The sequence below is a fragment of the Hyperolius riggenbachi genome, chromosome 2 (assembly GCF_040937935.1).
Source record: "Hyperolius riggenbachi isolate aHypRig1 chromosome 2, aHypRig1.pri, whole genome shotgun sequence".
In the NCBI taxonomy this organism is placed as follows: domain Eukaryota; kingdom Metazoa; phylum Chordata; class Amphibia; order Anura; family Hyperoliidae; genus Hyperolius; species Hyperolius riggenbachi.
In genome coordinates this window covers 512,865,520-512,877,877 of record NC_090647.1, presented here as the reverse complement: position 1 = coordinate 512,877,877, position 12,358 = coordinate 512,865,520, and the positions used below count along the sequence as shown (strand labels likewise).

Genomic DNA, 12,358 nt, shown 5'->3' with positions numbered 1-12,358 from the left:
TCAGAAAAACGATCGGAAATTAGATTGGACCTGTCGGAAATAATCGATTTGACCGTCAATCTGATGGAAAATTGCATTGAGTTTACTAGACACTAGGGCAGCGGTGGCGAACCTATGGCACGCGTGCCGAGCCCGGCACGCGTAGCCTAATCTGCTGGCACGCCACCGCTGCTTATGAACTGGCCGCAGCATCTGCTAGACGCCGCCGCGCCAGTTCATAGCCCGCAGCCCCGCAGTCTCCCGGGAGGCAGACCAGGGCTACGGCAAGATGGCTGCCGTCCCGAAGCCTTGTACTGGAGACTATTTGTGTCTCCAGTACAGGGCTTCGGCGGCAGCCATCTTCCCATTGCCCTGCACTCTGCCTGTCAGCGGCAGCGCAGGAGACTCAGCTGCAGAAGATCCGGGGAAGATGCACGCCAGAGCCCAGCCGAGAGGGAAGACTTCTGTCAGGTGAGTACATTACTTTTTTTTGCAGGTGAAATGCGGCCCACTGTGTTGTTTTCTGCTAAAATGTTTCCCACATTGTGTTTATTTACTATGAAATGCTGCCCACTGCGTATGTTTTCTGGTGAATTGTGGCCCACTGCGTATGTTTTCTGGTGAATTGTGGCCCACTGCGTATGTTTTCTGGTGAATTGTGGCCCACTGCGTTTATTTTCTGGTGAATTGTGGCCCACTGTGTTTATTTACAGTGAAATGCTGCCCACTGCGTTTGTTTTCTGGTGAAATGTGGTCTACTGCGTATGTTTTCTGGTGAAATGCTGCCCGCTGCGTTTGTTTTCTGGTGAAATGCTGCCCACTGCGTTTGTTTTCTAGTGAAATGTGGCCCACTGCGTTTGTTTTCTGGTGAAATGTGGCCCACTGCGTTTATTTTCTCTTGAAATGTGGCCCACTGCGTCTATTTTCTGGTGAAATGTGGCCCACTGCGTCTATTTTCTGGTAAAATGTGGCCCACTGCGTCTATTTTCTGGTGAAATGTGGCCCACTGCGTTTGTTTTCTGGTGAAATGTGGCCCACTGCGTCTATTTTCTGGTGAAATGTGGCCCACTGCGTCTATTTTCTGGTAAAATGTGGCCCACTGCGTCTATTTTCTGGTGAAATGTGGCCCACTGCGTTTGTTTTCTGGTGAAATGTGGCCCATTGCGTTTGTTTTCTGGTGAAATGTGGCCCATTGCGTTTGTTTTCTGGTGAAATGTGGCCCACATTGCATGATTTTCTGCTGAAATGTTGCACACACTGCGTTTATTTTCTGGTGTCTGGGGTAACTGTTGCTGCATTTATTATTAAGGGCTCATTCACACTACAGAACGTATGCACGAATGCAATTTCATGCATGCGCTGCCAACGCACAGTGATTGCACGGAATGCACATTGTGGTGCGCTAAAGCGTGGACGTCGGCAGCTGTACCCATCGGGGAAACGTATGCGTTGTGCGTTAAAATGTCTCCAGATGCGTTACAACGTAACACATGGGAACGCACACCTGTAGTGTGAATGGTAACATGGAAGTCTATTGACTTTCATGTTACCATATGAATCTTACATTATGTACGTTGCGTCAAAACTGACAGCGCAGTACATAGTGTGAATGAGCCCTTAATGGTCATAGTTGGCAATATTTGCTGCTTTGCGGTTACGGCGGGTATAAATAGCATCACAGTTTCTGCACACCCATGATGCGAATCCTCGATTCACCACATCATGGTGGAAACACTGCTTTCTTTTGCCTCGCTGTTACATCATTACCTTAGCTCCGCCCATACAATATCATGGCCACGACCATTTTTCGGCGATGTTAGGTCCCAGTTTGGGCACTCGGCCTCTGAAAGGTTAGCCATCACTGCATTAGGGATTGGTATCTGCCATTTTTTTTTATTTTATATTTTTTACGAATAAGAGCTAGTTCACAACTAGGGCGTTTTGCGCATTTTTTCAGCCCGGCGATTTTCAAAATAGCCCTAAAAGCGCTTGTGTAATAAGTCCCTATAGGATAGTTCATATCAGCGCGTTTCCATGGCATTCTGCTCAGCAAAGCGCTGCATGTACCATTTTTAGGGTGATTTTGTTGCAATGGAAGGTATAGGAAAAAAGAATGCGTTCGCGTTTTAATGAATCAATATATTGTATTTATTCATTTCCGGGTGAAAGAGTTCACTTGCTGACTGATGTCAGGAAGTGGAAAAACAGAATCGCTCTGCAAAAGTGCTTTGTATAAAATCGTAGCGCGCAGTGGAGCGCCGGGAGGGGAAAAAAAACAAAAAATCGCTGGCGTCAGCAATTTTGATTTTAGATGTGAACAAAGCCTTAGTGTTTTTAATATAATTGGATTTCATCCATTTTCATGGCTGCACCACGTTTATATACGATTAGTTTAACAAAATATGCATTTATAGGCTATACATATTTCATGTCACATGTCTATTGATTGATGACTACAATCTTTTTGTGTAATATACAGTATCTGCTCATTATAATCTGCCAGATGTTTTGAGGGACCTCTGGAAAGATCATCTAACAGGCAACCTAGGCAGGTGCCTGGGACCTAATGGGTGCTGGATTGGATTACGATGAAATGTGGCCATAAGCAAGGTAGTAGTTTTGCCCACCTGCTCCTATGGTCCTTTTGGTAACCTGAAATTAGAGGGTCAAACTGGCAGTAGAGCCCCCTGACACACATTAGGCCCAAAGCACCTGCCTAGGTTGCCATGTGGATGATCCTGCTCTGGCAGTGCTGTGGGGAACTGCACAATATCATTTCTGTAGTGAATTGAAAAATCACACTGTTCACATCACATATGATTAATTGGAGAAATGCACACATTGGGCTTGATTCACAAAAGGGGTGCTAACTCTTAGCACGGCCGTCGCGCGCAATTAACCGTTTTCGCACACAAACGCAAATTTTGTATTATCGTTTTGCGCGCAAATTCGAGTTTGCGCGCGAAAATGATAACAATTTCTAGTGAAAATTCACGTTTGCGCGTGAAAATTTGCGATCGCGCGCAAACGTGAAAATTCGCACGAAAACGGCCACGCTAAGAGTTAGCACCCTTTTGTGAATCAAGTCCATTGTTATAATGGGCAAAACCTGTATAGTGCGCATAAACCTATCATTCCAGCCGGGGAGACTGCGCTCCTCATCCATATATATGGCCGCATCTCAGCTTATAGGCACTCAGGTTACTGTTCTGATCAGTGGCTGCCCCGCCCCTGTACTTACTTGCAGCACCGCCCACGTCCTCCTCCTGAGCTGAATCCCTGTCTGAACACGAGAAGAAGATCGAGCTAATCTCCGTCCGTCAGTCAATGCTCGGGACCCGGACCCGCCCCCAACATTCCAATCTCCGCCCCCAACGTTCTAAGCCCCACCTCCACCGGGCGAGAGTCGGGGCTCGCTCTTTAGACTCTCCCCTGTATGTGTGTGTGTGTATATATATATATATATATATATATATATATATATATATATATATAGTTTCAAAGCACAGTGTACATGTTACACATTTATTAATGGCAAAATGTACAAATTGAAATGGTACTAAACCGTGTATAGAGCGCATACAGCCCGAGATTCCAGCCGGGGGAGGGGCCACCAGGAGGAGCGGGAAAACTGCGCTCCTCCCTCTCATCCTACATGGCCGCATCTCAGCTTATAGGCACTGCACTCAGGTTACTGATCAGTGGCTGCCCCGCCCCCGTACTCACTTGCAGCACCGCCCACTCTTCCTCCTGAGATGAGCCGCATCCCCGTCTGAACAAGGGGAGAGGCTCGAGCTTAGCTCCGCCACTGCCAGTCCAATCTCCGCCCCCAACGTTCTAAGCCACACCTACACCGGGCGAAAGTCGGGGCTCGCTCTTTAGACTCTCCCCTGAATATATATATATATATATATATATATATATATATATATATATATATAGTTTCAAATCACACTGTACATGTTACACATTACTAATGGCAGAATGTACACATTGAAATTGTACAAAAACGTATATAGAGTGCATACAGCCCGAGATTCCAGCCGGGGGAGGGACCACCAGGAGGAGCGGGAAGACTGCGCTCCTCCCCCTCATCCTACATGGCCGCATCTCATTCTCAGCTTATAGGCACTGAGGTTACTGATGTGTTTAGTGGCTTTCCCGCCCCTGTACTTACTTGCAGCACCGCCCACGTCCTCCTCCTGAGCTGAGCCGCATCCCTGTCTGAATACGAGAAGAGGATGGAGAGGCTCGAGCTATGCCCCGCCCTTAATTTTCAGTCAATGCTCGGGACCAGTCTCCGCCCCCAACGGGCTAAGCCACGCCCCCGCCGACGTAGGAAGGGAGCGGAGCGTGAGTCGGGCTCCCTTCCTCCCTAGTCTCTCCCATATACATTAGAGATGGGAAGTTCGGATCTTTTCAATGATCCGGATGATTCGAATCGGATCATTGAAGAGATCCGGATCTTTGATCCGAATCTCGGATCATTTTACTACCGGAAGCATTCGGGGGTGAAATGAACAGCAGGACATGTCTGTGGACAGGAGAAGGGGAGGGGGGTGGACACACAGAGAAGGGGAGAAGATGGACAGAGGGCAGGGAGTGGACAGAGAAGGGAGGAGGGACGAGCAGAGAGCAGAAATGTTTGTTTGCACGTAATACCCACATGCTGAAGTCATATGCTTTACATGTATTTCACCTATATGCTCATCTGTATACCTTGAATGCAAATGTCGCACAGTGAAAGAAAGCATTGCCAGAAGATAAGTGCAGCTGTTTAGTGCCGAGTGCAGGAGGATTATATTGCCTTTCAATCACAGTGCCTGCAAAGTTACTGAGCTGTGCTGAGCCAAAAGCTTCCAATGTGATCACTGTGCAGCACTACGGAACAGACAGCCTATAATGGGCAGCACGTTACAGCCAGTATGTGTGCTCTACACATATCTGGCAGTGGCACCCATGCAGGGCCGGGCCGAGGCATAGGCTGGAGAGGCTCCAGCCTCAGGGCGCAGTGTAGGAGGGGGCGCAGAATTCATTCAGCTGTCATTCCTAATTGTGTTTGAAGCAGAAAGAAATAAGAAAAGAGGATACATGGCAGTGACTGCAAGCCAGATAACTAGATATTAAGGTGTTGGAGAGGTTGTGGGCCCTGGGGCGCCTCTTATTCTAATAGCAATCAGTGTGTGACGGCTGGGGTGGCAGGTATGGAGGGGCGCACTTTGGTGTCTCAGCCTTGGGTGCTGGAGGACCTTGTCCCGGCTCTGCACCCATGTCCCCTCTACCTGTCCCTGCAAGGCTGGCTTCTCTGAGTCCCCTCCAACAGAGCGATCCATCTCTGCTCTGCTTCCAGGACCCCGCTGCTACCCGCTGGGAGGGGGCGTGTCGCTCCTGGCCCCGCCCCTTTTGCGATCCGAATCACTCATTTTGATGATTCGGATGATCGACTCATAAAATAGATTCGAATCGTTCATGATCCGGACAACACTAATATACATTCACATGCACATATACAGCATGTTTTGCATTAATAGCAGTAGTATGCTGTCCTGCAGTGTGCATGTGCAGAATGCTCATAGAGGAGGGGGAAGCTGCTGTTGTGCTACATCCGCCCCTGCCCCGCCCACTTTTCAAGATAAGTGCACAGCAGTTCTTATGAGTGAGAACTTGAAGTGGGGTGAGTCAGTGTGTCTGACAGACTGTATACGTGGTAATATTGTGTGTGTTGTGTGACTGTGGTAATATTGTGTTGTGTGACTGTGTATGTGGTAATATTGTGTGTGTTGTGTGACTGTATGTGGTAATATTGTGTGTGTTGTGTGACTGTATGTGGTAATATTGTGTGTGTTGTGTGACTGTATGTGGTAATATTGTGTTGTGTTGATTGTGTATGTGGTAATATTGTGTGTGTGTTGTGTGACTGTGTATGTGGTAATATTGTGTGTGTTGTGTGACTGTATGTGGTAATATTGTGTGTGTTGTGTGACTGTGCATGTGGTAATATTGTGTGTGTGTTGTTGTGTGACTGTGTATGTGGTAATATTGTGTTGTGTGACTGTGTATGTGGTAAGCCTGCTGCACTAAGAGGAGGATGGAGAATAGAAGAGAGAGGATAAGGGGGACAGGCAGATGGTGGAGGGAGTGCTGAGGGAAGAGAGGTGAAAGAGACAGAATTGTGTGAAGGTCAGAGCGGTAAAACAGAGCAAAGAGCATAATATAGAAAAGTTAAACCAAACCTGAGTGGCATATGTGTGTATTTATACTGACCTGAGGCTTCCTCCAGCCCCATGAGAAGCATGGTCTCCCTCTCCAGCCGCTCCATTGCCTTGTAATCCCCTCCGGTAATCTGGCTGGCCGCGCTCTCCTATGCACCCCCTAACACAGTCTGGCAGCCGGAAGCAGCCTGTGCAGTAGTACTGTGTAGGCCCAGAATGCTCCTGGGCAGGGAGCATGGCGAGGGCGGCGCGTGCGCCCGCACATACCCAGAAGCACACAACTGGCCCGATTGACAGAAGGCGTAGCAAAAGGACAGCGAGGGGGCCCACGCCCCTCATGGGGCTGGAGGAGGCCCCAGGTAAGTATAAATAGACACATTCGACATCTCAGGTACACTTTAGTTTAAGTACACACATATGAGAATTGTTGCCCATTGGGGATCGACAAACGATCCCTCAGGTGACTATTCACGGAACGATGTTGTGTATACACATCCCTAGCCTTGAAACCAGGGCTGTGGAGTCGGTACAAAAATCTTCCAACTCCTCAGTTCATGAAACTCTGACTCCGGGTAACCAAAATGGCCCCGACTCCGACTCCTTAGTCTAATATTTACCGGGCTTTGGATTTTGTACAAAAATCACCCGACTCCGACTCCTCAATTTATGAAACCACGACTTCGACTCCAGGTGCCCAAAATTGCTCCGACTCCACAGCCCTGCTTGAAACTAGCGATGTGCTCTGTTGCCATGGAAGGGGGCGGAAGGACAACGATCAGCAGACAACAGAACAGTTTAAATGGTTGGCAGGACCTGTAAGAAGGCATTGCGCAACAGTCATGCGCGACCATTGGGTTCGTTAAGAATCTGATTGGACGGATCTTCAACGATATCCGAGCAATATCAATCGGCGCCCGTTGTGCACAAATAACGAGCGGCGGCTAAAATGATTATCACGTGTGTGCATGCAGCTTAAAGGGAACCTAAACTGAGAAGGAAATGGATTTTTCCTTTTAAAGTAATACCAGTTGCCTGACTCTCCTGCTGATCCTGTGACTCTAATACTTTTAGCCACAGCCCCTCAACAAGCATACAGATCAGGTGCTTTGACTGAAGTCAGACTGGATTAGCTGCATGCTTGTTTCAGGTGTGTGATTCAGCCACTGCTGCAGCCAAAGAGATCAGCAGGACTGCCAGGCAACTGGTATTGTTTAAAAGGAAACATCCATATCCCTCTCAGTTTAGGCTTCGTTTAAGAATGTAAAAGACTGTGCTGGATGGAGAGAGATAGAGATAAAAAATGATAGTTTCTGCTGAATCATCAACATGCTATGCTGGGACTTGTAGTTCCACAGAGGCATGTTCCTCTATCTGTATTATTAGGAAAGGGGTTGTATCTGTTTGGGCAGACTGTGACATGTCCAAAACTCTGATACTCGTATTATTATTATTTAGTATTTATGTAACGCCAACATCTTCCGCAGCGCTGTACAGAGTATGTTGTCTTGTCACTTAAGTTTCCTCACGGGGCTCACAGTCTAATCCCTACCATAGTCATATGTCTATGTATGTATTGTGTAGTGTATGTATGGTAGCCTAGGGCCACTTTTAGGGTGAAGCTAATTAACTTATCTGTATGTTTTTGGGACTTAGGAGGAAACTGGAGTGCCCAGAGGAAACCCACACAGACACGGGGAGAACATACAAACTCTGCTCAGATAGTGCCCTGGCTGGGATTCAAACCAGGGACCCAGCGCTACAAGGTGAGAGTGCCAATCACTATGCCACCTGCTGCCCTAAACACTTTGAGCCCGTCAACTGCAGATTGGGCATAAACAGCTGATCCGTCCGGCACGGGCTCCTAACATTATCCTATCTGATGCTCAACACTAACCTGAGTGCCTAACGCTGATCTCCCCTCTCCTGTGCCTAACGCAACCCCCCCCCCATACCTTAAATGATACAATCTTGTTTGTGCAAACAAAACTAAGTCAATGTAGTAGGTAAATTGAGCTAATATTGAATGGAAGTTTTAGGTAGTCCCTCATATTACACAGAAGTGGTAAGATTGAACCATCAATATTGTATCATTAATGGACACCTTTAACCTCCTAAGGACTGCATCACGCTGATGGACGTGAATGCGGCGCGCTCCCCCAGGACCGCCTAATGTAGATTGGCGTCAAGTCCTGGGGGAGTGTTTTGCAGGAGATTGCACACGTGCCGATGCGCGCGCATTTCCACTTGAATGGCGGAGCTCTGCTCCGTCAGCAACCAACCAGCGGCGATTGCCGCTAGGAGACTGTTACACAGCGAAACCGCTGTCTATTTACATTGTACAGCCCTGCAATCTAAGGCAGATCTGTACTGGTCCCCCTGGGAGGCTCAGAGAGCGATCGGCTCTCAAAGGCTGATGTCTATGAGAACCGATCGCTGGGACTGGCTGCCGGGGGGAGGGAGCAAGGGTGGGTAATTAAATAATTAAAAAAAATTGCCAGATTTATATAAAAAAAAAACATAAATAAATAATAAAAAAATAAACAAATATCCCAGGAGAGATCAGAGCCCACCAACAGAAAGCTCTTTTGGTGGGCAGAAAAGGGGGGGGGGGAGAGAATCACTTGTGTGCTGACTTGTACGGCCCTAACTTCTCCTCTGCCTTAGGCTCAACACACACCATACAATCTTGGTTGTTCAATCTTACCACTTTCATGTAATATAAGAGCTAATCTAATCAATCATACTAGGTATTTTCAATCTGTTGGCCCTTATACTACATAGATTTGGTAAATCTGTACAACCAAGATTGTATGGTGTGTGTTGAGCTTAACACTAACCTCTCCTCTGCCTAACACAAATCTCTCCTCTGCCTAACACTAACCTCTCCTCTGCCTAACACAAATCTCTCCTCTCCCTAACACTAACCTCTCCTCTGCCTAACACAAATCTCTCCTCTGCCTAACACGAATCTCTCCTCTGCCTAACACTAACTTCTCCTCTGCCTAACACTAACCTCTCCTCTGCCTAACACTAACTTCTCCTCTGCCTAACACTAACCTCTCCTCTGCCTAACACGAATCTCTCCTCTGCCTAACACGAATCTCTCCTCTGCCTAACACTAACCTCTCCTCTGCCTAACACAAATCTCTCCTCTCCCTAACACTAACCTCTCCTCTGCCTAACACAAATCTCTCCTCTGCCTAACACGAATCTCTCCTCTGCCTAACACTAACCTCTCCTCTGCCTAACACTAACTTCTCCTCTGCCTAACACTAACCTCTCCTCTGCCTAACACGAATCTCTCCTCTGCCTAACACGAATCTCTCCTCTGCCTAACACAAATCTCTCCTCTGCCTAACACAAATCTTTCCTCTGCCTAACACGAATCTCTCCTCTGCCTAACACTAACTTCTCCTCTGCCTAACACTAACCTCTCCTCTGCCTAACACTAACTTCTCCTCTGCCTAACACTAATCTCTCCTCTGCCTAACACTAATCTCTCCTCTGCCTAAAAACACTAACCTCTCCTCTGCCTAACACTAATCTATCCTCTGCCTAAAAACACTAACCTCTCCTCTGCCTAACACTAATCTATCCTCTCCCTAACACTAACCTCTTCTCTGCCTAACACTAATCTCTCCTCTGCCTAAAAACACTAACTTCTCCTCTGCCTAACACTAACCTCTCCTCTGCCTAACACTAACCTCTCCTCTGCCTAACACTAACCTCTCCTCTGCCTAACACTAACTTCTCCTCTGCCTAACACTAATCTATCCTCTCCCTAAAGGGGCCCATACACTCAGCCGATTTTCTGGCCGACCGATTTGGTAAATCTGTACAACCAAGATTGTATGGTGTGTGTTGAGCTTAACACTAACCTCTCCTCTGCCTAACACAAATCTCTCCTCTGCCTAAAAACACTAACCTCTCCTCTGCCTAACACTAACCTCTCCTCTGCCTAACACAAATCTCTCCTCTCCCTAACACTAACCTCTCCTCTGCCTAACACAAATCTCTCCTCTGCCTAACACGAATCTCTCCTCTGCCTAACACTAACTTCTCCTCTGCCTAACACTAACCTCTCCTCTGCCTAACACTAACTTCTCCTCTGCCTAACACTAACCTCTCCTCTGCCTAACACGAATCTCTCCTCTGCCTAACACGAATCTCTCCTCTGCCTAACACTAACCTCTCCTCTGCCTAACACGAATCTCTCCTCTGCCTAACACAAATCTCTCCTCTCCCTAACACTAACCTCTCCTCTGCCTAACACGAATCTCTCCTCTGCCTAACACAAATCTCTCCTCTCCCTAACACTAACCTCTCCTCTGCCTAACACAAATCTCTCCTCTGCCTAACACGAATCTCTCCTCTGCCTAACACTAACTTCTCCTCTGCCTAACACTAACCTCTCCTCTGCCTAACACTAACTTCTCCTCTGCCTAACACTAACCTCTCCTCTGCCTAACACGAATCTCTCCTCTGCCTAACATGAATCTCTCCTCTGCCTAACACTAACCTCTCCTCTGCCTAACACGAATCTCTCCTCTGCCTAACACGAATCTCTCCTCTGCCTAACACTAACCTCTCCTCTGCCTAACACGAATCTCTCCTCTGCCTAACACAAATCTCTCCTCTCCCTAACACTAACCTCTCCTCTGCCTAACACGAATCTCTCCTCTGCCTAACACAAATCTCTCCTCTCCCTAACACTAACCTCTCCTCTGCCTAACACAAATCTCTCCTCTGCCTAACACGAATCTCTCCTCTGCCTAACACTAACTTCTCCTCTGCCTAACACTAACCTCTCCTCTGCCTAACACTAACTTCTCCTCTGCCTAACACTAACCGATCCTCTGCCTAACACGAATCTCTCCTCTGCCTAACACGAATCTCTCCTCTGCCTAACACTAACCTCTCCTCTGCCTAACACGAATCTCTCCTCTGCCTAACACGAATCTCTCCTCTGCCTAACACTAATCTCTCCTCTGCCTAACACTAATCTCTCCTCTGCCTAAAAACACTAACCTCTCCTCTGCCTAACACTAATCTATCCTCTGCCTAAAAACACTAACCTCTCCTCTGCCTAACACTAATCTATCCTCTCCCTAACACTAACCTCTTCTCTGCCTAACACTAATCTCTCCTCTGCCTAAAAACACTAACCTCTCCTCTGCCTAACACTAACTTCTCCTCTGCCTAACACTAACCTCTCCTCTGCCTAACACTAACCTCTCCTCTGCCTAACACTAACCTCTCCTCTGCCTAACACTAACCTCTCCTCTGCCTAACACTAACTTCTCCTCTGCCTAACACTAACCTCTCCTCTGCCTAACACTAACCTCTCCTCTGCCTAACACTAATCTCTCCTCTGCCTAACACTAACCTCTCCTCTGCCTAACACGAATCTCTCCTCTGCCTAACACTAATCTCTCCTCTGCCTAACACTAATCTCTCCTCTGCCTAAAAACACTAACCTCTCCTCTGCCTAACACTAATCTATCCTCTGCCTAACACTAACCTCTTCTCTGCCTAACACTAATCTCTCCTCTGCCTAAAAACACTAACCTCTCCTCTGCCTAACACTAATCTCTCCTCTGCCTAACACGAATCTCTCCTCTGCCTAACACTAATCTATCCTCTCCCTAAAGGGGCCCATACACTCAGCCGATTTTCTGGCCGACCGATCGATCGATCGATTGATCGTTTGCAAATCGGTTGGTCAATCGACCGATCGATGGCCGATTTCGATGGATTTCGATGGATTTCCATCGAACTGGCTGGATGGAAAATTTAGGTCGATCTGATGAGATTGCTTATCAGTTTGCATTGGCCTTAATGGAAATCTGATGGCAAAAAAATGCCATCAGATCGAATTTCAATAGATTTCAAACTGAAATCTATTGGAATTCTATCCTGGTAAAAAATGTTCTAAAAACGCATCAGATAGATCATCAGATGCATTTCTTATCTATCTGCTGCCAATCTGACGAGTGTATGGGCACCTTTACACTAATCTCTCCTCTGCCTAAAAACAGTAACCTCTTCTCTGCCTAACACTAATCTCTCCTCTGCCTAACACGAATCTCTCCTCTGCCTAACACTAATCTATCCTCTCCCTAACACTAACCTCTTCTCTGCCTAAGACTAATCTCTCCTCTGCCTAA

General features: G+C 47.3%; 2 protein-coding genes across 10 annotated transcripts in view; one reads left to right on the top strand and one right to left on the bottom strand.

The window, feature by feature from the left end:
* LOC137547218 (uncharacterized) overlaps window positions 1-4,237 on the bottom strand; it is a 742,288-nt gene extending 738,051 nt beyond the window's left edge. For all 6 annotated transcript variants that reach the window (XR_011026524.1, XM_068270547.1, XM_068270550.1 and 3 more), the window contains exon 1: window positions 4,157-4,237. Coding sequence is in view for 5 of the 6 variants with exons in the window: in XM_068270547.1 (XP_068126648.1) it covers window positions 4,157-4,197 (41 nt within the window). In the remaining variant the exon portion in view is untranslated. The remainder of the gene's footprint in view (window positions 1-4,156) is intronic.
* A 1,374-nt stretch (window positions 4,238-5,611) lies between these two features.
* SAMSN1 (SAM domain, SH3 domain and nuclear localization signals 1) overlaps window positions 5,612-12,358 on the top strand; it is a 204,674-nt gene continuing 197,927 nt past the window's right edge. For 3 of the 4 annotated variants that reach the window (XM_068270528.1, XM_068270527.1, XM_068270526.1), the window contains exons 1-2: window positions 5,612-5,653; window positions 7,845-7,954. In XM_068270528.1, coding sequence (XP_068126629.1) covers window positions 5,632-5,653; window positions 7,845-7,954 — 132 coding nt within the window. In that variant the 5' untranslated portion in view covers window positions 5,612-5,631. Of the gene's footprint in view, window positions 5,654-7,844; window positions 7,955-12,358 lie in introns of those variants that run through there. The other variant, XM_068270530.1, reaches the window with a different exon arrangement.